This window comes from Xenopus tropicalis, chromosome 5, assembly GCF_000004195.4.
Source record: "Xenopus tropicalis strain Nigerian chromosome 5, UCB_Xtro_10.0, whole genome shotgun sequence".
Taxonomy (NCBI): Eukaryota; Metazoa; Chordata; class Amphibia; order Anura; family Pipidae; genus Xenopus; species Xenopus tropicalis.
In genome coordinates this window covers 151,361,708-151,384,648 of record NC_030681.2, presented here as the reverse complement: position 1 = coordinate 151,384,648, position 22,941 = coordinate 151,361,708, and the positions used below count along the sequence as shown (strand labels likewise).

Genomic DNA, 22,941 nt, shown 5'->3' with positions numbered 1-22,941 from the left:
TCTAAGCTCTGATTTCTAAACACGCCCCCTTCAGTATAGTCACCAATGAAGTGGTGGCATTGCTGGACCCCATAGAAACTCTGCTCTAACTGTCTGCCTCTATTTTTTCTCCTAATCTTCTCTGAATCTTCAGCTTAACCATGACAGCGCTCAATTCAAGCAGAACTTTTTATCAAAGCAAGTTCTGCCTGTGTAAGCCCGCATTCTTACATCTGCAAACAGCAAATGATGTACAAATGATGTATTTTCAGGAGGGGTGATGTGCCCATCTTATATACATGTAGAGTATAGGGTTTACATGTCCTTTAAAGTTATCATGCCTTGCTTCTTGCTGCCCGAGGCAAGTCTCTGCACATCTTGCCACATGGCAGAACCGGCACCGGCCATGCAAAAGCTCCTTCCGTATTATAAGACATTCCCCCCCGATGCAGCCCTTCTGATACATATTCCTCTGGTGACGCTGGGGTGCACCTTCTCTGTAATTACTTGTTAGGTGCGCGTGGCAGAGCAGAGAAATTAGGAGAGAGCTGATAATGATTTATAGCCAATGGGGTTGGAAGAGGCAGGGGGATGATAGATGGAAAGAGGCAAAGAGCATGTTCTCTAGGAGACAATAGATGGGAGAGGAGTGCAGCTTTGTTTGCATAACAAGATAATATTGCTTGTGAGATGCAGTGTAGAGCATGTGTACCCTAACCCTGTGCCGCTGCGGCTATGCCTGTCATTTGTCTTCCCAGCCGGCTCTGAAATCAGCAATGGTGCTTCGTAGGGATTTCTCCGTGTTACACATAAGGTTTTAACTGAATGACAGAAGGTGGTTTTAGCATCACACAAACGCTAGTGTTATAGGGCCACTATGCATTCCAGTGCCATAGTTTTATGGTATCTCTCTGTACAGGCTATGAGCAAACTTAGGGGGCTGTTCCTGCTGAATTGTGCTTAGTACAGGGGAATCCCTATGAGCCATAGTTTTATGGTATCTCTCTGTACAGGCTATGAGCAAACTTAGGGGGCTGTTCCTGCTGAATTGTGCTTAGTACAGGAGAATCCCTATGTGCCATAGTTTTATGGTATCTCTCTGTACAGGCTATGAGCAAACTTAGGGGGCTGTTCCTGCTGAATTGTGCTTAGTACAGGGGAATCCCTATGAGCCATAGTTTTATGGTATCTCTCTGTACAGGCTATGAGCAAACTTAGGGGGCTGTTCCTGCTGAATTGTGCTTAGTACAGGAGAATCCCTATGTGCCATAGTTTTATGGTATCTCTCTGTACAGGCTATGAGCAAACTTAGGGGGCTGTTCCTGCTGAATTGTGCTTAGTACAGGGTAATCCCTATGTGCCATAGTTTTATGGTATCTCTCTGTACAGGCTATGAGCAAACTTAGGGGGCTGTTCCTGCTGAATTGTGCTTAGTACAGGGGAATCCCTATGTGCCATAGTTTTATGGTATCTCTCTGTACAGGCTATGAGCAAACTTAGGGGACATAATCGCACCAATCAGTCCCACAGATCCATAAATGGACGCCCCCTTGTGACACAGAGTCACACAGATGACAAACTGACACCCTCACATGACAGTCACATCAATCAGCACCCCGATACCCACACATCACGTACAGTTGTACATTAGCAAAGTGACACATTCACGTTACAGACAGTCACACTGATTACTAAATGGAAACACATCCTACACAAGCGCCAACGTCTTTTTCCTCTGATTTTTTTTTCATTTCCATTAAAAACCCTGAGTTTCTTTAATAAATGTAACTGCAGGTGTTCTAAGTGCCTCTAAGTTTGCCCCGGAGGGGTAACCCATAACAACCAATCAGCAGGTAGAATTTTCTGGTCATCTGTTTAAAAGCCAAAATGGTATTGGTTGCCATGAGTTACTGCTCCTGGGGAAACTTAGTGCCTTTTATTACATACGGGGGTAAGTCCTCCTAAATTCTAGAAGAGGATTGCAGGGGCCTACAATATTCTTTTGCTATTTCATAAAGTGCATTTATTCTTTATAGTACTGAGCGACCCCCAACTAATAATTATAGCTTCAGCTTTTAGGGCAGGGGAGAAAGGCCATTTGAAAAATAAGAATTAATCCCCAAGTGGTGTGCATGAGCGCAGTGCATTGTGGGTTATGTAGTCCCTGCATGCTGTCTGTAAGCTGTGGGGAAGTTGTTACAGTGCATACCTCCCAACATTTGAAAAGTGAAAAGAGGGACAGAAAGAGTTGGCGCACGCAGCGCGGCAATTTTTTGCCCACGCCCACTTTTGTGGCCACACCCCAATAACCACACTCCATTTAAAAAAAAAATACTCCTTTTATATAGTTGAAATGGCGGGATCAGCGCAAATGTGCTATACCCTCATATTGTACTACCTAAGGAAAACAATATAGCAACTCCTACATATAAAATACAAATATAGAGAGAAGGCAGTCAGTTATAAGTGAGTTATAACTATGTACCAGTTTTGGCCCCCAATACACAGTGCCCCCAATGGTCCAATAGACAGTACCCCCCATACACAGTGCCCCCATAGACAGTACCCCCCATACACAGTCCCCCCAATAGAAAATGCCCCAAAGGCAGTACCGCCATAGACAGTACCCCCCATAGAAAGTGTCCCATAGAAAATGCCCCCATAGACAGTACCCCCCATAGACAGTGCCCCCAATTGACCCCATAGACAGTAGCCCACATACACAGTGCCCCCGTAGATAGTACCTCCCATACACAGTGCCCCCATATAAAGTACCCCCCATACACAATGCCCCCATAGACCGTACCCCCCATACACAGTGCCCCTATAGACAGGTACCCCCATAGACAGGTGCCCCCATAGGCGCTCCGGCTTCTTCTGCTGCTTTGCTTCTTATGCAGCTCCTTGCGCGGCGGCGGTGACAGGCCCTTTTATAAGGTTGCGCCCGTGCGTATTGATGTCCCACGTACCCATGGGGCGCAACCTTATAAAAGGGCCTGTCGCCGCTGCACAAGGGGCCGCATAAGAAGAAAAGCAGCAGAAGAAGCCGGAGCACCTATGGGGGCACCTGTCTATGGGGGTACCTGTCTATGGGGGCACTGTGTATGGGGGGTATGGTCTATGGAGGCATTGTGTATGGGGGTACTTTCTAAGTTCAGTGAATGTCATTTCTGTAATCTATTATGGAAATGCGGGACATTCATTGAACTATAAAAAGCGGGACAGTTGGGGGGTATGACAATGTGTAACATCAATGTTTTAGTCCCTCCTCCCCTGCTGGGATTTCAAATGATGCAGAAAGAGAAGAACTGTTTTGCAGCTGGATTTCAGCCTATAAATATGGGATTTATTCATAATTTTTGAAGGAACAGATTGCAATGATAGGGATATTAGGGGTTTCTGTGTGGAGTTCCCCTTTAAAAAAGAAATGTATAGCCCTGAAGCTATTTATGAGCCACAGCTGACAGGGGATTCTGGGAGTGCAGGTCAGTATTTAACTATTTTTATAGCTGGAATTATTAGCGCAGAAGGCAGAAAGCGGCTAAATATAGCAAAGATTACATGTTATGGGAGAGCAGATGCTTATTAATAAAACATATTATTGTGTGTGAAACATTGTAAATTACACCAATAAACCTTGGAATCACCAGCAATAATGTGCAGTGTCTCAATAAAGCATGTTACGGCCGGCATCCTCTCGGCTTTATTAGTCTAATTCTACTTTCTTATTCTTAAATCTGCCGCTTTGGAGCATTGAACCTATAATGCAGCTCAAAGGTTTTGTACAACTGATAGATTAGGAATAAAGGGTAAGACAGACAGGCAGACAGACAGATTTTTATAAGGCAATATTTATACAGTAAGTGTGAGGTTTCCACTTAATGCAGCATGGTTACCTAAAAACCCACTACTACTACAGTAGTAGTGGGTTTTAACTGTGCCTTCTGTTGGTAACCGTCTCTAGTAGAAGTAAGAGGCCTTATGTTGGTATTCTTCTCTAGTAGAAGTAAGAGGCCTTATGTTGGTATTCTTCTCTAGTAGAAGTAAGAGGCCTTCTGTTGGTATTCTTCTCTAGTAGAAGTAAGAGACCTTCTGTTGGTATTCTTCTCTAGTAGAAGTAAGAGGCCTTATGTTGGTATTCTTCTCTAGTAGAAGTAAGAGGCCTTCTGTTGGTATTCTTCTCTAGTAGAAGTAAGAGTCCTTCTGTTGGTATTCTTCTCTAGTAGAAGTAAGAGACCTTCTGTTGGTATTCTTCTCTAGTAGAAGTAAGATGTCTTCTGTTAGTATTCTTCTCTAGTAGAAGTAAGATGTCTTCTGTTGGTATTCTTCTCTAGTAGAAGTAAGAGACCTTCTGTTGGTATTCTTCTCTAGTAGAAGTAAGAGGTCTTCTGTTGGTATTCTTCTCTAGGAGAAGTAAGAGGCCTTCTGTTGGTATTCTTCCCTAGTAGAAGTAAGAGGTCTTCTGTTGGTATTCTTCCCTAGTAGAAGTAAGAAGCCCTCCGTTCGTATTCTTCTTTAGTAGAAGTAAGAGGCCTTCTGTTAGTATCCTTCTCTAGTAGAAGCAAGAGGCCTTCTGTTAGTATTCTTCTCTAGTAGAAGTAAGAGGTCTTCTGTTGGTATTCTTCCCTAGTAGAAGTAAGAGGCCTTCTGTTGGTATTCTTCTCTAGTAGTAGTAAGAGGCCTTCTGTTGGTATTCTTCTCTAGTAGAAGTAAGAGGCCTTCTGTTGGTATTCTTCTCTAGTAGAAGTAAGAGACCTTCTGTTGGTATTCTTCTCTAGTAGAAGTAAGAGACCTTCTGTTAGTATTCTTCTCTAGTAGAAGTAAGAAGCCTTCTGTTGGTATTCTTCTCTAGTAGAAGTAAGAAGCCTTCTGTTGGTATTCTTCTCTAGTAGAAGTAAGAAGCCTTCTGTTGGTATTCTTCCCTAGTAGAAGTAAGAGGCCTTCTGTTGGTATTCTTCTCTAGTAGAAGTAAGAGACCTTCTGTTGGTATTCTTCTCTAGTAGAAGTAAGAGGCCTTCTGTTGGTATCCTTCCCTAGTAGAAGTAAGAGGCCTTCTGTTGGTATCCTTCCCTAGTAGATGTAAGAGGCCTTCTGTTGGAATTCTTCTCTAGTAGAAGTAAGAGGCCTTCTGCTGGTATTCTTCTCTAGTAGAAGTAAGAGGCCTTCTGTTGGTATTCTTCTCTAGTAGAAGTAAGAGGCCTTCTGTTGGTATTCTTCTCTAGTAGAAGTAAGAGGCCTTCTGTTAGTATTCTTCTCTAGTAGAAGTAAGAGGCCTTCTGTTAGTATTATTCTCTAGTAGAAGTAAGAGACCTTCTGTTGGTATTCTTCTCTAGTAGAAGTAAGAAGCCTTCTGTTGGTATTCTTCCCTAGTAGAAGTAAGAGGCCTTCTGTTGGTATTCTTCTCTAGTAGAAGTAAGAGACCTTCTGTTGGTATTCTTCTCTAGTAGAAGTAAGAGGCCTTCTGTTGGTATCCTTCCCTAGTAGAAGTAAGAGGCCTTCTGTTGGTATCCTTCCCTAGTAGAAGTAAGAGGCCTTCTGTTGGTATCCTTCCCTAGTAGAAGTAAGAGGCCTTCTGTTGGTATTCTTCTCTAGTAGAAGTAAGAGGCCTTCTGTTGGTATTCTTCTCTAGTAGAAGTAAGAGGCCTTCTGTTGGTATTCTTCTCTAGTAGAAGTAAGAGGCCTTCTGTTAGTATTCTTCTCTAGTAGAAGTAAGAGGCCTTCTCCTAGAAGAAGGAGATCTACTGTTTGTATTCCATTCTGGTAGACATAGGTGATAGGCTTTCCCTTTAAGAAGTGTGGTGATGTCTCACAGTAATTACTGCACTTTAATGGCTGTCAGTATGTGACAAGTAGGTGCCAAACAGAGAGCCAGTAACTTTTTCAGGAAGGCCTCCATGATGCCATAGTGGTAACTCATAGCATAACCCATAGTTCCACACTCTGATTGTCATAGAGGAGCCTAATGTGTTTTAATGGGTCATAATTAGATTCTAAATGAAAGGGAATGGGATTACTGCAGCACAGCAGGTCGTCTCTTAATAGGGAATGATCAGCCTCCAAATTAAAGTGAATTAGTTATAATGTTTTTGGTCTTGATTACGGGAAAAACTAAATATGTGTAAAATGAAAGGAATCTTCAACAGTTTGTAAAGTATCTTTTTGATGTCATAGTAAAGTCCAATCTGATTGCTTTGGGCTGGTTATGACAGTATGGTATGACAAATATGTTAGATGGATGGGGTGTGGGGTTAACTGTCCTTACACTGTTGTGCCCAATTAATTCAGCCTGCAGCCTTGATCCTTTATATGGTCACAAAACAGTGACTTCTAATATCCTTATCATTTATAGTAGGGGGTACATTATCCCTTATAATACATGAGTGATACTCAGAGTTCCCTGTATAACTCAGCCTGCAGCCTTGTGCCTTTATATGGGCACAGAACCCCTCAGTGACTGCTAATATCCTTATCATTTACAGTAGGGGGTACATTATCCCTTATAATACATGAGTGATACTCACAGGGGTGAGACTTTGCCACTTGTTCTGAAAGTTCTGCTGGAAGGGAACACACTGCTGCCTTGAGGTGGCAGTAGAAGCCAGAAAACCAGATGATTTATTATTAAGAATATCAGAATAAAGGACGAGGCTGAGGAGGTTCTGCTGGTGTATACAGTACATGCAGGAAAGGACTCACTGGAATAAGGCAAATATCTTTAATATTGTCAAGTAAATGAATCTATTCATATTACAGAGTGAATATATTTGACATTTTTATTATTAACATTTATTAAGCGCCAACATATCCCGTAGCGCTGTACAATAAGTGGGTTTCATACATTGGACATACAGAGTAACATATAAAGCAACCAATAACCGATACAAGAGGTGATGAGAGCCCTGCCCAAAAGAGCTTACACTCTACAAGGAGTAACATATAAAGCAATCAGTAACCGATACAAGAGGGGAAGAGAGCCCTGCCCAAAAGAGCTTACACTCTACAAGGAGTAACATATAAAGCAACCAATAACCGATACAAGAGGGGAAGAGAGCCCTGCCCAAAAGAGCTTACACTCTACAAGGAGTAACATATAAAGCAATCAATAACCGATACAAGAGGGGAAGGGAGCCCTGCCCAAAAGAGCTTACAATCTACAAGGAGTAACATATAAAGCAATCAGTAACCGATACAAGAGGGGAAGAGAGCCCTGCCCAAAAGAGCTTACAATCTACAAGGAGTAACATATAAAGCAACCAATAACCGATACAAGAGGGGAAGAGAGCCCTGCCCAAAAGAGCTTACACTCTACAAGGAGTAACATATAAAGCAATCAGTAACCGATACAAGAGGTGAAGAGAGCCCTGCCCAAAAGAGCTTACACTCTACAAGGAGTAACATATAAAGCAACCAATAACCGATACAAGAGGTGAAGAGAGCCCTGCCCAAAAGAGCTTACACTCTACAAGGAGTAACATATAAAGCAATCAATAACCGATACAGGAGGTGAAGAGAGCCCTGCCCAAAAGAGCTTACAATCTACAAGGAGTAACATATAAAGCAACCAATAACCGATACAAGAGGGGAAGAGGGCCCTGCCCAAAAGAGCTTACAATCTACAAGGAGTAACATATAAAGCAATCAGTAACCGATACAAGAGGGGAAGAGAGCCCTGCCCAAAAGAGCTTACACTCTACAAGGAGTAACATATAAAGCAACCAATAACCGATACAAGAGGGGAAGAGAGCCCTGCCCAAAAGAGCTTACACTCTACAAGGAGTAACATATAAAGCAATCAATAACCGATACAAGAGGGGAAGGGAGCCCTGCCCAAAAGAGCTTACAATCTACAAGGAGTAACATATAAAGCAATCAGTAACCGATACAAGAGGGGAAGAGGGCCCTGCCCAAAAGAGCTTACACTCTACAAGGAGTAACATATAAAGCAACCAATAACCGATACAAGAGGGGAAGAGGGCCCTGCCCAAAAGAGCTTACAATCTACAAGGAGTAACATATAAAACAATCAGTAACCGATACAAGAGGGGAAGAGAGCCCTGCCCAAAAGAGCTTACACTCTACAAGGAGTAACATATAAAGCAACCAATAACCGATACAAGAGGGGAAGAGAGCCCTGCCCAAAAGAGCTTACACTCTACAAGGAGTAACATATAAAGCAATCAATAACCGATACAAGAGGGGAAGGGAGCCCTGCCCAAAAGAGCTTACAATCTACAAGGAGTAACATATAAAGCAACCAATAACCGATACAAGAGGGGAAGAGAGCCCTGCCCAAAAGAGCTTACACTCTACAAGGAGTAACATATAAAGCAATCAGTAACCGATACAAGAGGTGAAGAGAGCCCTGCCCAAAAGAGCTTACACTCTACAAGGAGTAACATATAAAGCAACCAATAACCGATACAAGAGGTGAAGAGAGCCCTGCCCAAAAGAGCTTACACTCTACAAGGAGTAACATATAAAGCAATCAATAACCGATACAGGAGGTGAAGAGAGCCCTGCCCAAAAGAGCTTACAATCTACAAGGAGTAACATATAAAGCAACCAATAACCGATACAAGAGGGGAAGAGGGCCCTGCCCAAAAGAGCTTACAATCTACAAGGAGTAACATATAAAGCAATCAGTAACCGATACAAGAGGGGAAGAGAGCCCTGCCCAAAAGAGCTTACACTCTACAAGGAGTAACATATAAAGCAACCAATAACCGATACAAGAGGGGAAGAGAGCCCTGCCCAAAAGAGCTTACACTCTACAAGGAGTAACATATAAAGCAATCAATAACCGATACAAGAGGGGAAGGGAGCCCTGCCCAAAAGAGCTTACAATCTACAAGGAGTAACATATAAAGCAATCAGTAACCGATACAAGAGGGGAAGAGAGCCCTGCCCAAAAGAGCTTACACTCTACAAGGAGTAACATATAAAGCAACCAATAACCGATACAAGAGGGGAAGAGAGCCCTGCCCAAAAGAGCTTACACTCTACAAGGAGTAACATATAAAGCAATCAATAACCGATACAAGAGGGGAAGGGAGCCCTGCCCAAAAGAGCTTACAATCTACAAGGAGTAACATATAAAGCAATCAGTAACCGATACAAGAGGGGAAGAGGGCCCTGCCCAAAAGAGCTACAATCTACAAGGAGAAAGGGTTATGTTCTGGTTCCATCATACAGTATTCCATATACTGGGTGCTCTAACCTACTGCATTCTGTACTAGGTACACATCTCCCAGCATTCTCAGCCAGCTGCTGATTTGTCAGACTACTGAGCCATGAGCTTAGGGAATATGATGGCTTCTTGAAATGATATATGTGCTGTGCTAAGGATCCCAGGGGGATCCATACCTGTTATAAATGTATTTAAAAACCTGAGCTGTCAATCATATATTGCCTGCCCCGCCTCTATGCCGAAGGCATAGAGGCGGGGCAGGCATATATGATTGACAGCTCAGATTTTTAATAAAAATTACTTTAACTTTCCATTCAGCACTTGCTAGATGTCACCTAGATGGCAAATAAATAAGATTTTGGGGTGATACATAGCTTGCCTTAATAACAGTGCACACAAAATGGCGGCTGCCTGCTGGACTGAAGGAAAAAAAATTCAATAATTGATATAGTGTATGTAAAGGTTATTTTGCTCTAGTAACATGATACTAAAGCATTTGGAATTATTTTTTAGGGCGACAGTTCCCCTTTAAATCAGTGGCAGACGTCTACAGGCAGCAGTGCAGCAAACCTTAAGTCTTTTAGATAAATGGGAGGGGGGGGGGTTGATCCTGCCTTGTTGTCTCGTTGCTGCAATCCATAGCGGGAAAGGTATCTAGAAATTCTCATCAGGTTCCTATAAGAATGCATTCCAACAGACGACCCAGGTAACACTTGCAGGCGTTTCCATGGTAACCCCATTCATGCTATGCAGGCGTTAGTTCCTATAAAAGAAGAATATGCTCTTGACAGAATATAGATTGGGAGGGTGTCGAATACACTGCCTTTCTGTCAGAATATGCTGTATACTGTATTCCGAATCATCGGGCCAATTCAGAACCCTAATTTATAGGTTCTAATTCAAATCTAAAAACAAATATTGAAAAATAACGTGGACACTGGGCCAGAATTTGGGGTTTAGATTTGGTCCTGCCCAGCAAAATCCCTGAATTGAACCCTGTTGCTATAGAAATAGGTGCAGAATGTGTATAATATAAGGATTCAGATTCACTACACAGATAATGCATTATAATGATAATGCATGCAGGGATCTGGTTTAATCTGGTTGAAATCTTTTGTGGAGCATGTGATATCTGAGTCCAAAAATATTTGGGTTTGGTGCGTCCCTATATAGTAATATACTTCTGGGGTTGTTTTCTCTGCCTTGCTGAGGTTCCTTATCTCAGTCAGTCCAGTGACCATGATCAGAGTCATACTCTGATTGTTTTATATGGATGTTTTAATTCTTACATTTACCTAAACTAACATACCCTACTAAATATTACACATTTATCATTAATATTAGTTTATACAGTGCCTGCATATTAAACAATAGTCACATTGCTTTTCAGCCAGTCCCAGAGGTTAGTTGTTTGATACACAACCTCCTATATGACGTATATAAGTGCTATAGGGTGTAGGGTCTCTGGGTGCTCAGCGCTGACTGACCCAGAACCGGTTTATTTCATGTTTAAATGATTCCCTTTTCAATGTAATAATAAAACAGTACCTGTACTTGATCCCAACTAAGATATAATTACCCCTTATTGGGGCAGAACAGCCCTATTGGGTTTATTTAATGGTTAAATGATTCCCTTTTCTCTGTAATAATAAAACAGTACCTGTACTTGATCCCAACTAAGATATAATTACCCCTTATTGGGGCAGAACAGCCCTATTGGGTTTATTTCATGGTTAAATGATTCCCTTTTCTCTGTAATAATAAAACAGTACCTGTACTTGATCCCAACTAAGATATAATTACCCCTTATTGGGGCAGAACAGTCCTATTGGGTTTATTTCATGGTTAAATGATTCCCTTTTCTCTGTAATAATAAAACAGTACCTGTACTTGATCCCAACTAAGATATAATTACCCCTTATTGGGGCAGAACAGCCCTATTGGGTTTATTTCATGGTTAAATGATTCCCTTTTCTCTGTAATAATAAAACAGTACCTGTACTTGATCCCAACTAAGATATAATTACCCCTTATTGGGGGCAGAACAGCCCTATTGGGTTATTTAATGGTTAAATGATTCCCTTTTCTCTGTAATAATAAAACAGTACCTGTACTTGATCCAAACTAAGATATAATTACCCCTTATTGGGGGCAGAACAGCCCTATTGGGTTTATTTAATGGTTAAATGATTCCCTTTTCTCTGTAATAATAAAACAGTACCTGTACTTGATCCCAACTAAGATATAATTACCCCTTATTGGGGGCAGAACAGCCCTATTGGGTTTATTTAATGGTTCAATGATTCCCTTTTCTCTGTAATAATAAAACAGTACCAGTACGTGATCCCAACTAAGATATAATTACCCCTTATTGGGGCAGAACAGCCCTATTGGGTTTATTTAATGGTTAAATGATTCCCTTTTCTCTGTAATAATAAAACAGTACCTGTACTTGATCCCAACTAAGATATAATTACCCCTTATTGGGGGCAGAACAGCCCTATTGGGTTTATTTAATGGTTAAATGATTCCCTTTTCTCTGTAATAATAAAACAGTACCTTTACTTGATATATATATATATATATATATATCAGTAAATATTGCCCTTTTACATCTTTTCTCTTTAGCCGCCATTTAGTGATGGGCTGAGTGCCCCCTCAGAGATCAGCTGACAGGAAGTGATGCAGCTCTAACTGTAACAGGAATTAGTGTGGGAGCAAAAGGCAGAACTCTGCCCATTCATTGGCTGATGGGGCCTAGCATGTATGTGTGCCTTGGCTTGTTTGTGTGCACTGTGACTCCTATGATCCCAGGGGGCGGCCCTTAGTACTTAAAATGGCAGTTTCCTATTTAGGATTACCCAATGGCACATACTGCTAAACAAGTATATTTATATGAAAATGGTTTATTTAGATGAAGCAGGGTTTTACATATGGGCTGTTTTTCATTTGGGGCTATAGTTTTCCCAAGTGCCCTGTTTCTTTAGGAACGTGCCTGGCTCCGTACCAGCACAATGATGTAGGAGAGAGCTGCCTGGCCGTTTCTGCTGACTAAATACTCAGTGCCCTGAGCAGCTTGAGAAACAATTCTCCCCCGTTGTAGGGAACGTGTTTGACAACAAAATCTCATCTCAGCATCTTCGCCTCGTACCTTCCATTGGAAGTGATGTTTGGAGGGATTGCCTGATGATTCCGGTCACATCTAATCAGTCTCCGGCGCCGTGACATTGGCCCAATTCCTATTCCTGCATCCCCTGAGCTATCAGCGCTGGGCTAATGGAGCGGAACAGGGAAAGGGGCCTGACATTTATGGCGTCATCCGCAGGAATAAATGGGAATAACACATAGAGAAGATATCCGAAGATGAGATCCCAGTGATTTGCACTTCCTGATTGCTTTTAACACCTTTTGTAATGGTGCTCATTTCATTTCAGTTGGACTTCTACTGGACTTGCGAGATTCTGTGAATGAATTGCCACCAGCTGTCCTTTATCTCTTTGTAACATGTACACATTATATGTAGTTACTTTAAAGGAAATATATCAATAATACTTTTATTTAGACTATATGACAATCCTGCCCTGCTTTATGGCTGAGATTCTAGCTATCTGTATAACAGAGCATTCTGTCACAGTGGCACAGATCCTATCTGATCCCCATTGTAAGCAGCAGTCCTGCCCTGCTTTATGGCTGAGATTCTAGCTATCTGTATAACAGAGCATTCTGTCACAGTGGCACAGATCCTATCTGATCCCCCCATTGTAAGCAGCAGTCCTGCCCTGCTTTATGGCTGAGATTCTAGCTATCTGTATAACAGAGCATTCTGTCACAGTGGCACAGATCCTATCTGATCCCCCCATTGTAAGCAGCAGTCCTGCCCTGCTTTATGGCTGAGATTCTAGCTATCTGTATAACAGAGCATTCTGTCACAGTGGCACAGATCCTATCTGATCCCCCCATTGTAAGCAGCAGTCCTGCCCTGCTTTATGGCTGAGATTCTAGCTATCTGTATAACAGAGCATTCTGTCACAGTGGCACAGATCCTATCTGATCCCCCCATTGTAAGCAGCAGTCCTGCCCTGCTTTATGGCTGAGATTCTAGCTATCTGTATAACAGAGCATTCTGTCACAGTGGCACAGATCCTATCTGATCCCCCCATTGTAAGCAGCAGTCCTGCCCTGCTTTATGGCTGAGATTCTAGCTATCTGTATAACAGAGCATTCTGTCACAGTGGCACAGATCCTATCTGATCCCCCCATTGTAAGCAGCGGTCCTGCCCTGCTTTATGGCTGAGATTCTAGCTATCTGTATAACAGAGCATTCTGTCACAGTGGCACAGATCCTATCTGATCCCCCCCCCCCCCATTGTAAGCAGCAGTCCTGCCCTACTTTATGGCTGAGATTCTAGCTATCTGTATAACAGAGCATTCTGTCACAGTGGCACAGATCCTATCTGATCCCCCCATTGTAAGCAGCAGTCCTGCCCTGCTTTATGGCTGAGATTCTAGCTATCTGTATAACAGAGCATTCTGTCACAGTGGCACAGATCCTATCTGATCTCCCCCCATTGTAAGCAGCAGTCCTGCCCTGCTTTATGGCTGAGATTCTAGCTATCTGTATAACAGAGCATTCTGTCACAGTGGCACAGATCCTATCTGATCCCCCCATTGTAAGCAGCAGTCCTGCCCTGCTTTATGGCTAAGATTCTAGCTATCTGTATAACAGAGCATTCTGTCACAGTGGCACAGATCCTATCTGATCCCCCCATTGTAAGCAGCAGTCCTGCCCTGCTTTATGGCTGAGATTCTAGCTATCTGTATAACAGAGCATTCTGTCACAGTGGCACAGATCCTATCTGATCCCCCCCATTGTAAGCAGCAGTCCTGCCCTGCTTTATGGCTGAGATTCTAGCTATCCCATAATTTCAGTTGTACCCAATGCATCAACTACTTGCAGTTTTTTAAAATTTCCAGTGTGCATTGAAATTAGCATTTGAAAATGTACTGTTTTCTTGCTCCAAGTGCCAATGTCCCTGGCTAATGTGCCCATAAGCAGCTGTAACGGCAGAGCCACTAAACCCAAGTACTGGTCGTGCTGTTTGTCTTTCTTGCTCCATTAGTTAAGATTGGACTTTTCATTGTTTCCCTGAAAGGTGATTTAAAGCCGTGAGCCCAAGGACGCCGCCAGACTCGGTGCCTCTCACCTACGCAGATTTACAGTCCTGAGAGCAATCAATCAATTAAAATCAGTTTAATGGACTGTGGCAATGGATGTGTGTCCCAGTCTGATGGAGTTTCGCTCTGGTAGCCGGACTGAACAGAAGCCAGTTGATGGCAAGCTCTGTAAACAATCACTCAATGCCGACTTAATCCATTGTGGTTTAACTGAATACAACTTGGTGGTGGGTTTCAGAATAGAATAAGGAGAGTATGAGCAGTTTCTGCACCCCTGGCTCCTAGCCCAGATCCTGTGTCTTGAAGAAAGAAAAGGCATTTTGACATTTTTTTGCCAAGAGATTAGACAAGTTCCACCTAGAACGATATATTTATTCTGCAAAAATCTTTACCATACCTGAGTAAACAGCCCGAGAACCTCCCTCTGTTTGTTTAAGATAGCAGCTGCCATTTTAGCTTGGCTTAAGTCAGCGTTTTTCAACCACTGTTCCGCGGCACACTAGTGTGCCGCGAGATGTTGCCTGGTGTGCCGTAGGCAGGGCACCAATGTACTAGGGGGGCACTGCTCTTGGCACCAATGTACTAGGGGGGCACTGCTGCTGGGCACCAATGTACTAGGGGGGCACTGCTCTTGGCACCAATGTACTAGGGGGGCACTGCTGCTGGGCACCAATGTACTAGGGGGGCACTGCTGCTGGGCACAGAGTTAAATTTTTTAACATTTTCTAATGGTGGCGTGCCTCGTGATTTTTTTCATGAAACAAGTGTGCTTTTGCCCAAAAAAGGTTGAAAAACACTGGCTTAAGTAACTTCCATGCTGCAGCTCTGGCTGCTGGTAGCTCAGATTACACAGCACAGTTAGTAGGGGGAGAGAGGAGAAGGAAGGGGGAGAGAGGAGCAAACTGAACAGACTCCTTACCGTGCCATGAAGGATTTTTCTGAGAGCAGGAAGTAACCGAATAACATGTACACAAAAAAGAAATCCTGTGTTTCTTTTGATAGAGGACAGCTTTTGTGTGAGTGCTTATGGCTGTATTTACATAGACCTTTCTGATAAAGCTTACTGAGTTTTTACCTTTCCAGTTAGGGGGAGATTTGGGGTGAGTGCTTATTTCTGCCCTGGGCACCCCTGGAACTATAGCGGGGTGACTGTTACCCCAATGTTTCTATATATCTGTAACCTTGTTATGGGCTAAGGGGGCCCAGCCTAAAGGCCAGTTAGGGGGGGATTTGGGGTGAGTGCTTATTTGTGCCCTGGGTACCCCTGGAACTATAGCGGGGTGACTGTTACCCCAATGTTTCTATATATCTGTACCTTGTTATGGGCTAAGGGGGCTCAGCCTGAAGGCCAGTTAGGGGGGGATTTGGGGTGAGTGCTTATTTGTGCCCTGGGTACCCCTGGAACTATAGCGGGGTGACTGTTACCCCAATGTTTCTATATATCTGTAACCTTGTTATGGGCTAAGGGGGCTCAGCCTGAAGGCCAGTTAGGGGGGGATTTGGGGTGAATGCTTATTTGTGCCCTGGGTACCCCTGGAACTATAGCAGGGTGACTGTTACCCCAATGTTTCTATATATCTGTAACCTTGTTATGGGCTAAGGGGGCCCAGCCTGAAGGCCAGTTAGGGGGGATTTGGGGTGAGTGCTTATTTGTTCCCTGGGTACCCCTGGAACTATAGCAGGGTGACTGTTACCCCAATGTTTCTATATATCTGTAACCTTGTTATGGGCTAAGGGACCCAGCCTGAAGGCCAGTTGGGGGGGATTTGGGGTGAGTGCTTATTTGTGCCCTGGGTACCCCTGGAACTATAGCAGGGTGACTGTTACCCCCAATGTTTCTATATATCTGTAACCTTGTTATGGGCTAAGGGGGCCCAGCCTGAAGGCCAGTTAGGGGGGGATTTGGGGTCAGTGTTTATTTGCGCCCTGGGTACTCCTGGAACTATAGCAGGGTGACTGTTACCCCAATGTTTCTATATATCTGTAACCTTGTTATGGGCTAAGGGGGCTCAGCCTGAAGGCCAGTTAGGGGGGGATTTGGGGTGAGTGCTTATTTGTGCCCTGCGGTACCCTGGAACTATAGCAGGGTGACTGTTACCCCAATGTTTCTATATATCTGTAACCTTGTTATGGGCTAAGGGGGCCCAGCCTGAAGGCCAGTTAGGGGGGGATTTGGGGTGAGTGCTTATTTGTGCCCTGGGTACCCCTGGAACTATAGCAGGGTGACTGTTACCCCAATGTTTCTATATATCTGTAACCTTGTTTATGGGCTAAGGGGGCCCAGCCTAAAGGCCAGTTAGGGGGGGATTTGGGGTGAGTGCTTATTTGTGCCCTGGGTACCCCTGGAACTATAGCAGGGTGACTGTTACCCCAATGTTTCTATATATCTGTAACCTTGTTATGGGCTAAGGGGGCCCAGCCTGAAGGCCAGTTAGGGGGGGATTTGGGGTGAGTGCTTATTTGTGCCCTGGGTACCCCTGGAAACTATAGCAGGGTGACTGTTACCCCAATGTTTCTATATATCTGTAACCTTGTTATGGGCTAAGGGGGCCCAGCCTGAAGGCCAGTTAGGGGGGGATTTGGGGTGAGTGCTTATTTGTGCCCTGGGTACCCCTGGAACTATAGCAGGGTGACTGTTACCCCAATGTTTCTATATATCTGTAACCTTGTTATGGGCTAAGGGGGCCCAGCCTGAAGGCCAGTTAGGGGGGGATTTGGGGTGAGTGCTTATTTGTGCCCTGGGTACCCCTGGAACTATAGCAGGGTGACTGTTACCCCAATGTTTCTATATATCTGTAACCTTGTTATGGGCTAAGGGGGCCCAGCCTGAAGGCCAGTTAGGGGGGGATTTGGGGTGAGTGCTTATTTGTGACCTGGGTACCCCTGGAACTATAGCGGGGTTACCATTGATCACCATATTTTCATATAGCTCATGAGACTTTTAATGGTCTTTAAACCTTTTCTCTAAAGTGTATATTAATCACTGACAGTATGGGTCTTTTAAAAATTAAAGAGTCAATATTAATTGAAGGAAGGGGAGTTACATAGTTCCCCTATTATCTGCATGCCTTTATCCTATTTATTCAGTTTCTTATCACTCACTTACTGTAGGAATGGTAGGTAGCCAGAAACCGCTGTTGATCACGCTGCTGAAAAGTGTTAATTAACACGTGCTTTTGATGTTTAGAATATTCCTCGTGATAATTATCACCCTTTAAAAATAGCATTCTACTTATTAACAGAAAACGCCCATATTAAATGTTGCCCTGTGTTCAAGGTATACATTTGGCAAATGTGTATTTTGATATGGTTGAATCCATGCATCAGGGTGGGATAAATAACAAGAAAACTGACCTAAAACCTCTCCGTCCTAGAGATTTGGGTCGGTAGAACTAAGTTCATCAAAGTTACTTTGCGTAATAAAGAAATTAAATGTATGCTAAACTCATTTATTCTACAACTGAATGGAAGTGATGAGTAACACCAATATTCTTATGTTTTTTAGCTAAACATCATGTCAGTGGCAATTCCATGGTTGAACCTTTCCCCGAGGGAACACAAATGGCAATATTTGGTAAGTGTTGATTTTCCTTGCTGTCTTAAATGCTTGCTCCGTTTTTACATCATCATTGATGCAGATAGTTGTTTCCGGTTCTTCTGATAGTGATCTAAGAGTTGCCTCCAATCCTTCTCTTAGTAGTCAAAGCTAAGATCTGGCTCCAATTCCTTTCATGTTGGTTGATCCCAAGAGCTGGCTCAAGGTCTTCTTATAATGGTAAATTATAAAAGTTGGCTCCAGTTCATCTTATGGTGGTTCAAGCTAGGAGCTGGTACCGTATCTTCTCAAGGTGGTTAGAAGCTGGCTCCTGTTCTTCTTATGGTGGCTCTTGCTAAGATCTGACTCCTGTTCTTCTCATGGTGGTTGATGGTAAAAGCTGGATTCAGTTCACCTCATGGGGGTTGATGCTAAGAACTGGCTCCAGTTCATCTCATGGTGGTTAAATCTAAGAGCTGCCTCCACTTCTTCTTATGGTGGTAAAAGCTAAAAGTTGGCTCCAGTTCATCCCATGGTGGTTGAAGCTAAGAGCTGACTCCATATCTTCTCATGGTGGTTAAACGCTGGCTCCAGTTCTTCTTATGGAGGCTCATGCTAAGATCTGACTCCTGTTCTTCTCCTGGTGGTTAATGGTAAAAGCTGGATTCAGTTCACCCCATGGTGGTTGATGCTAAGAGCTGGCTCCTGTTCTTCTCATGGTGGTTAAAGGTAAAAGCTGGATTCAGTTCACCCCATGGTGGTTGATGCTAACAGTGGCCTCCAGTTCATCTCATGATGGTTAAATCTAAGAGCTGGCTCCACTTCTTCTTATGGTGGTAAAAGCTAAAAGTTGGCTCCAGTTCATCTCATGGTGGCTCATGATAAAAGCTCACCCATGGTGATTAATGATAAAAGCTGGATTCAGTTGACTTCATGGTGGTTGAAGCTAAAAGCAGGCTCCATATCTTCTCATAGTGATTAAAAGCTGGCTCCTGTCCTTATGGTGGTTGAAGCTAAGAGCTGGCTCCTGTTCTTCTCATGGTGGTTAATGGTAAAAGCTGGATTCAGTTTACCGAATGGTGGTTGATGCTAAGGGCTGGCTCCAGTTCATTTCATGGTGGTTGAAGCTAAGAGCAGGCTTCATATCTTCTCATGGTGGTTAAAAGCTGGAAACTGTCCTTTTTATGGTGGTGGTTGAAGCTAAGAGCTGGCTCCTTTTCTCTTATGATGGTTAAAGCTAAGAGCTAGCTACAGTTCTTTTCATGGTGGTTAAAGCTAAGTGGTTGCTCTTGATATTTCTCATGGAGGCCAGTCCTATGAGCCTGCTACAAATTTTCCCTGCTACTTGCCCAACCTGGCCAAACAATATCTATTGGGTAAGTTTAAGGAATTCATTGGGCCATGAATTAAATTCTCTCCCGGCAGGTCTGCATAGGCACCTGTTTTGCATTAATGACCAATTGGCTAGCTGAAACCTCCATAGATATCTACTCATGGAATCCTTTGCACTGACTCTGAATCCATAATATAGTAGCAGCCTGTTCTGTGTTGGAGCAATTGGGTGATTCGGGCACTGATGAGAAATATCTAGGTGATTCCAATTTATTTTAATGCCTTATTCTAGCAAATTTTAATTAAAAACGTGTCCTTATCAACATTAAGAAAGCAGCGGTTGCCAGGTTATTAATCCGCGATGTCTCGCTTACTCAAGTCGAAGGGACCGTATATTGGTAAATAAATAAATATACATTTCAATTCCCGTTACTTTGAAAATGATTATTACCGCCGGTTAATTATTCCTTTTGTTTATTTAATTAGAAAAAGAGGGAAATGTAGGAGAGAAACGGAGTGACTGCACCCACCGAGGTGAACGGAGAGAGTGCAAAATTAGAATGGACTGCTCTTCGGGACTAATAATGTCAAACGCCATCCAAATTGAGAGCCGGACGGAGGCCTTGTTTAATTTAAAGTAATGAAGGTTGTGTAATTGCAGCGGCCGCATACTCACGCTGAGATAATGTTTTAATTTATCACTTGGGAGACCTGACATTTAGGAGGAACTACGGGCCGCGGGCCTCGAGTCGGCCTCAGTGCCACGGGAATATGTCATCCTGTCTAATCGCACAATTATTGCCAGATACAATATATAGGTAATTGGCCACTAATGCTGGGGACAGCAGGTGGCTACGAGAGCAACTTGCAACGGGAAGAGTAAATGAGCCAGGGACACGTCGGGCAAAGCAGTCTCATTTCCACTTGTAGCATAAATAATGTGTGGCCAGTTCATGGCCAGTTAGCCACTGCCGCCACCACGCTGAGGGCGTTGGGAATCTCATGGTTTGGGAATTATTTTCCTGTATTTTCACATACAGTCGCCATTCATTCTGTTGTTCCTCTTGGAGCTGCCCATTGGTTCTGCTAAGGTGGAACTGTAGGTTGATCCAGCGATATCCCTGAGAACATTCTCTGGATCTGATTGGCTTATGACTCTAGCACTGTTATGTTTTAATGCTCTGTTTGGCTCCAGGTTTGTTCTAGCCCTGACCAATTCAAAGTCAAAGGAGAAGGAAAGTCATTTTGGCATTTTACTGCCAATAGATTCGCCACATTAGTGCCACCTAGAACCCTATATTTATTCAGCAGAAAGCTTTATACCTGAGTAAAGAGCCCTAGAACAGCGGTCCTCAAACTATGGTCCGCGGGCCGGATCCGGCCCCCCAGGGGAATTTACCCGGCCCCCCGCTGCGTCCTCACCCCTGGCAGTGGAGAGAGGGGACTCAGCGGGGAGCGGCACAGGGGAGCTGAGAGGGAGGACAGACGGCAGACCGGGGGGAACTGGTACAAGTAGGACTCTGTAGCGCCGGGGGGGAATGCAACCAGTCTGGGCCACAGTTTCATGACAACGGTGGCGGCGACGTGGGGGGGGCAGTGGAATGCCACAGTCTGCTGACGGGGGGAGAGGAGGTGTTGGTGATGGCGGTCCAGCCCCCCAACAGTCTGAGGGGCCCTTGATACGGCCCCTTGGTTCAGAAGTTTGAGGACCCCTGCCCTAGAAGCTCCCTCCGATAGCAGCCGCCATTTTAGCTTGGTCTTGGTAGCTTCCTGCTGCAGTTATAGCCGCTGGAAGCTCAGATCACACATTCCTTAGGGAGGGGGAAGTGAGTTCTTATGCATTCTTATGGGGGGGGAGAGGGAGAGAGGAGAGAACAGAGCAGACTCGTGGCTAAAACTTGAAGGAAGTCTGACACAGAAGAACACGTTCACACAAAAGGAGACAAAACATCCTGTGTTTCTTTTGATAGAGGACTCTCAGTGCAGCGTTTCTGTGAGTGCTTATGGCTGTATTTACATAGACCTTTCTGATAAAGCTTTCTTAGTTTTTACCTTTCCTTCACAAACAGGAAAACAATAGCAGTGGTTGTTCCCATTCTACTGAAGGGGCAGATTATAATATAAACTAACTACTAAGTACTAACTACAGTCTCATTGTGATGACTTTATGAAGCTCATTAGTTGCCTGGGAGGAGCAGTTACAAACACATTTCCCCACTTGATGCCTTTTCAGCAGGGATCCTTTGTAGAAGATTCGGGCAAATACCGAACCGAATCTGAATGCTAATTTGCATTTGGTTCAGCCAGAAGCATGGATTCGGCTAAGTCCAAATCTTGGCCAAATCCCGGACCAAATCCTGGATCCAGTCCCTACTTTTCAGTGATGGCTGAACGTATGCACACATTCCAACAAGGGGTCAATGTGTTGCCAGGCCAATGCTGGGGTACAGTTGGCTCTCAACTGGGTATGACAAGGGCATAATAGTTCCACCAAATAACCTCCTAGAAATGATTTCTGGGGGGTTGGCATCTCTGCCTAGCATCTGTAAACTCTTGACTCAAGAAGATGCCATTTTCTTTCCCTCACAAACACAACTATATATATATATATATAAGATAAAATTTTGGCAGTAAAGCTCATTTTGGATATTTTAATAGAATGCTGTAAGAATTTCAGGTGAAGAAAGGCGGAATACAATGTAAAAATGCATTATTAAAGAAATACAAGGATAAAAATGGCTTCTGTTGGTCTGCCCAGTGGTGATGCCCCAAGCTTGTAACTGGGCATCGTTAGGTAGATTGGGAGCAGGGACACCCCAGGCGGCCCAGCCAGGCAGTGGTCTAATAAGTCCAGAGCCATGGAAGTGATGGCCATACCTTATAACCATTATCAGACCCTGGCATGGGTTGGCCCAGTTGGTCCTGATTGTCCATTTGGGAATGTTGGGGGAAACACATCCTACCTCCCCATAATGAGTTGCTTGGGCCGTTCTTTTTACTGTTACACTAGTTATTTCCTTCTCTTCTCCCCCCCCGCCCCACAACCGGGTCCTATTTAACCCCTTCCTTCTCAGCTCTTTTTGTTTGCTTGTTATAAAGTTACATAGTTACATAGGGTTGCAAAAAGACCAGAGTCCATCGAGTTCAACCCTTCCAAGTAAACCCAGCACCCACACCCTATACTGACCTATCTATACACTCACATACATAAACTATATATACAAACACTAATACTAACTGTAGATATTAGTATCACAATAGCCTTGGGTACTCTGCTTGTTCAAAAACTCATCCAGGCCCCTCTTATAGGCATTAACAGAATCTGCCATTACCCCATCACTAGGAAGGGCATTCCCCAAGCTCACTGCCCTCACCGTGAGGAACCCCCTACCCAACATCCCCCGGCAGGGCATTCCCCAACCCCCTCACTGCCCTCACTGTGAGGAACCCCCTACCCAACATCCCCCGGCAGGGCATTCCCCAACCTCACTGCCCTCACCCTGAGGAACCCCCTACCCAACATCCCCGGGCAGGGCATTCCCCAACCCCACTGCCCTCACCCTGAGGAACCCCCTACCCAACATCCCCCGGCAGGGCATTCCCCAACCTCACTGCCCTCACCCTGAGGAACCCCCTACCCAACATCCCCCGGCAGGGCATTCCCCAACCTCACTGCCCTCACCCTGAGGAACCCCCTACCCAACATCCCCCGGCAGGGCATTCCCCAACCTCA

At 44.1% G+C, this 22,941-nt stretch overlaps 1 protein-coding gene across 2 annotated transcripts in view; it reads left to right on the top strand.

The window, feature by feature from the left end:
* The window catches only part of msra.1 (methionine sulfoxide reductase A, gene 1), a 125,250-nt gene that overhangs the window by 66,018 nt on the left and 36,291 nt on the right, over window positions 1-22,941 (top strand). For both annotated transcript variants that reach the window (XM_031903080.1, XM_031903081.1), the window contains exon 3: window positions 17,847-17,915. In XM_031903080.1, the coding sequence (XP_031758940.1) occupies window positions 17,847-17,915 (69 nt within the window). The remainder of the gene's footprint in view (window positions 1-17,846; window positions 17,916-22,941) is intronic.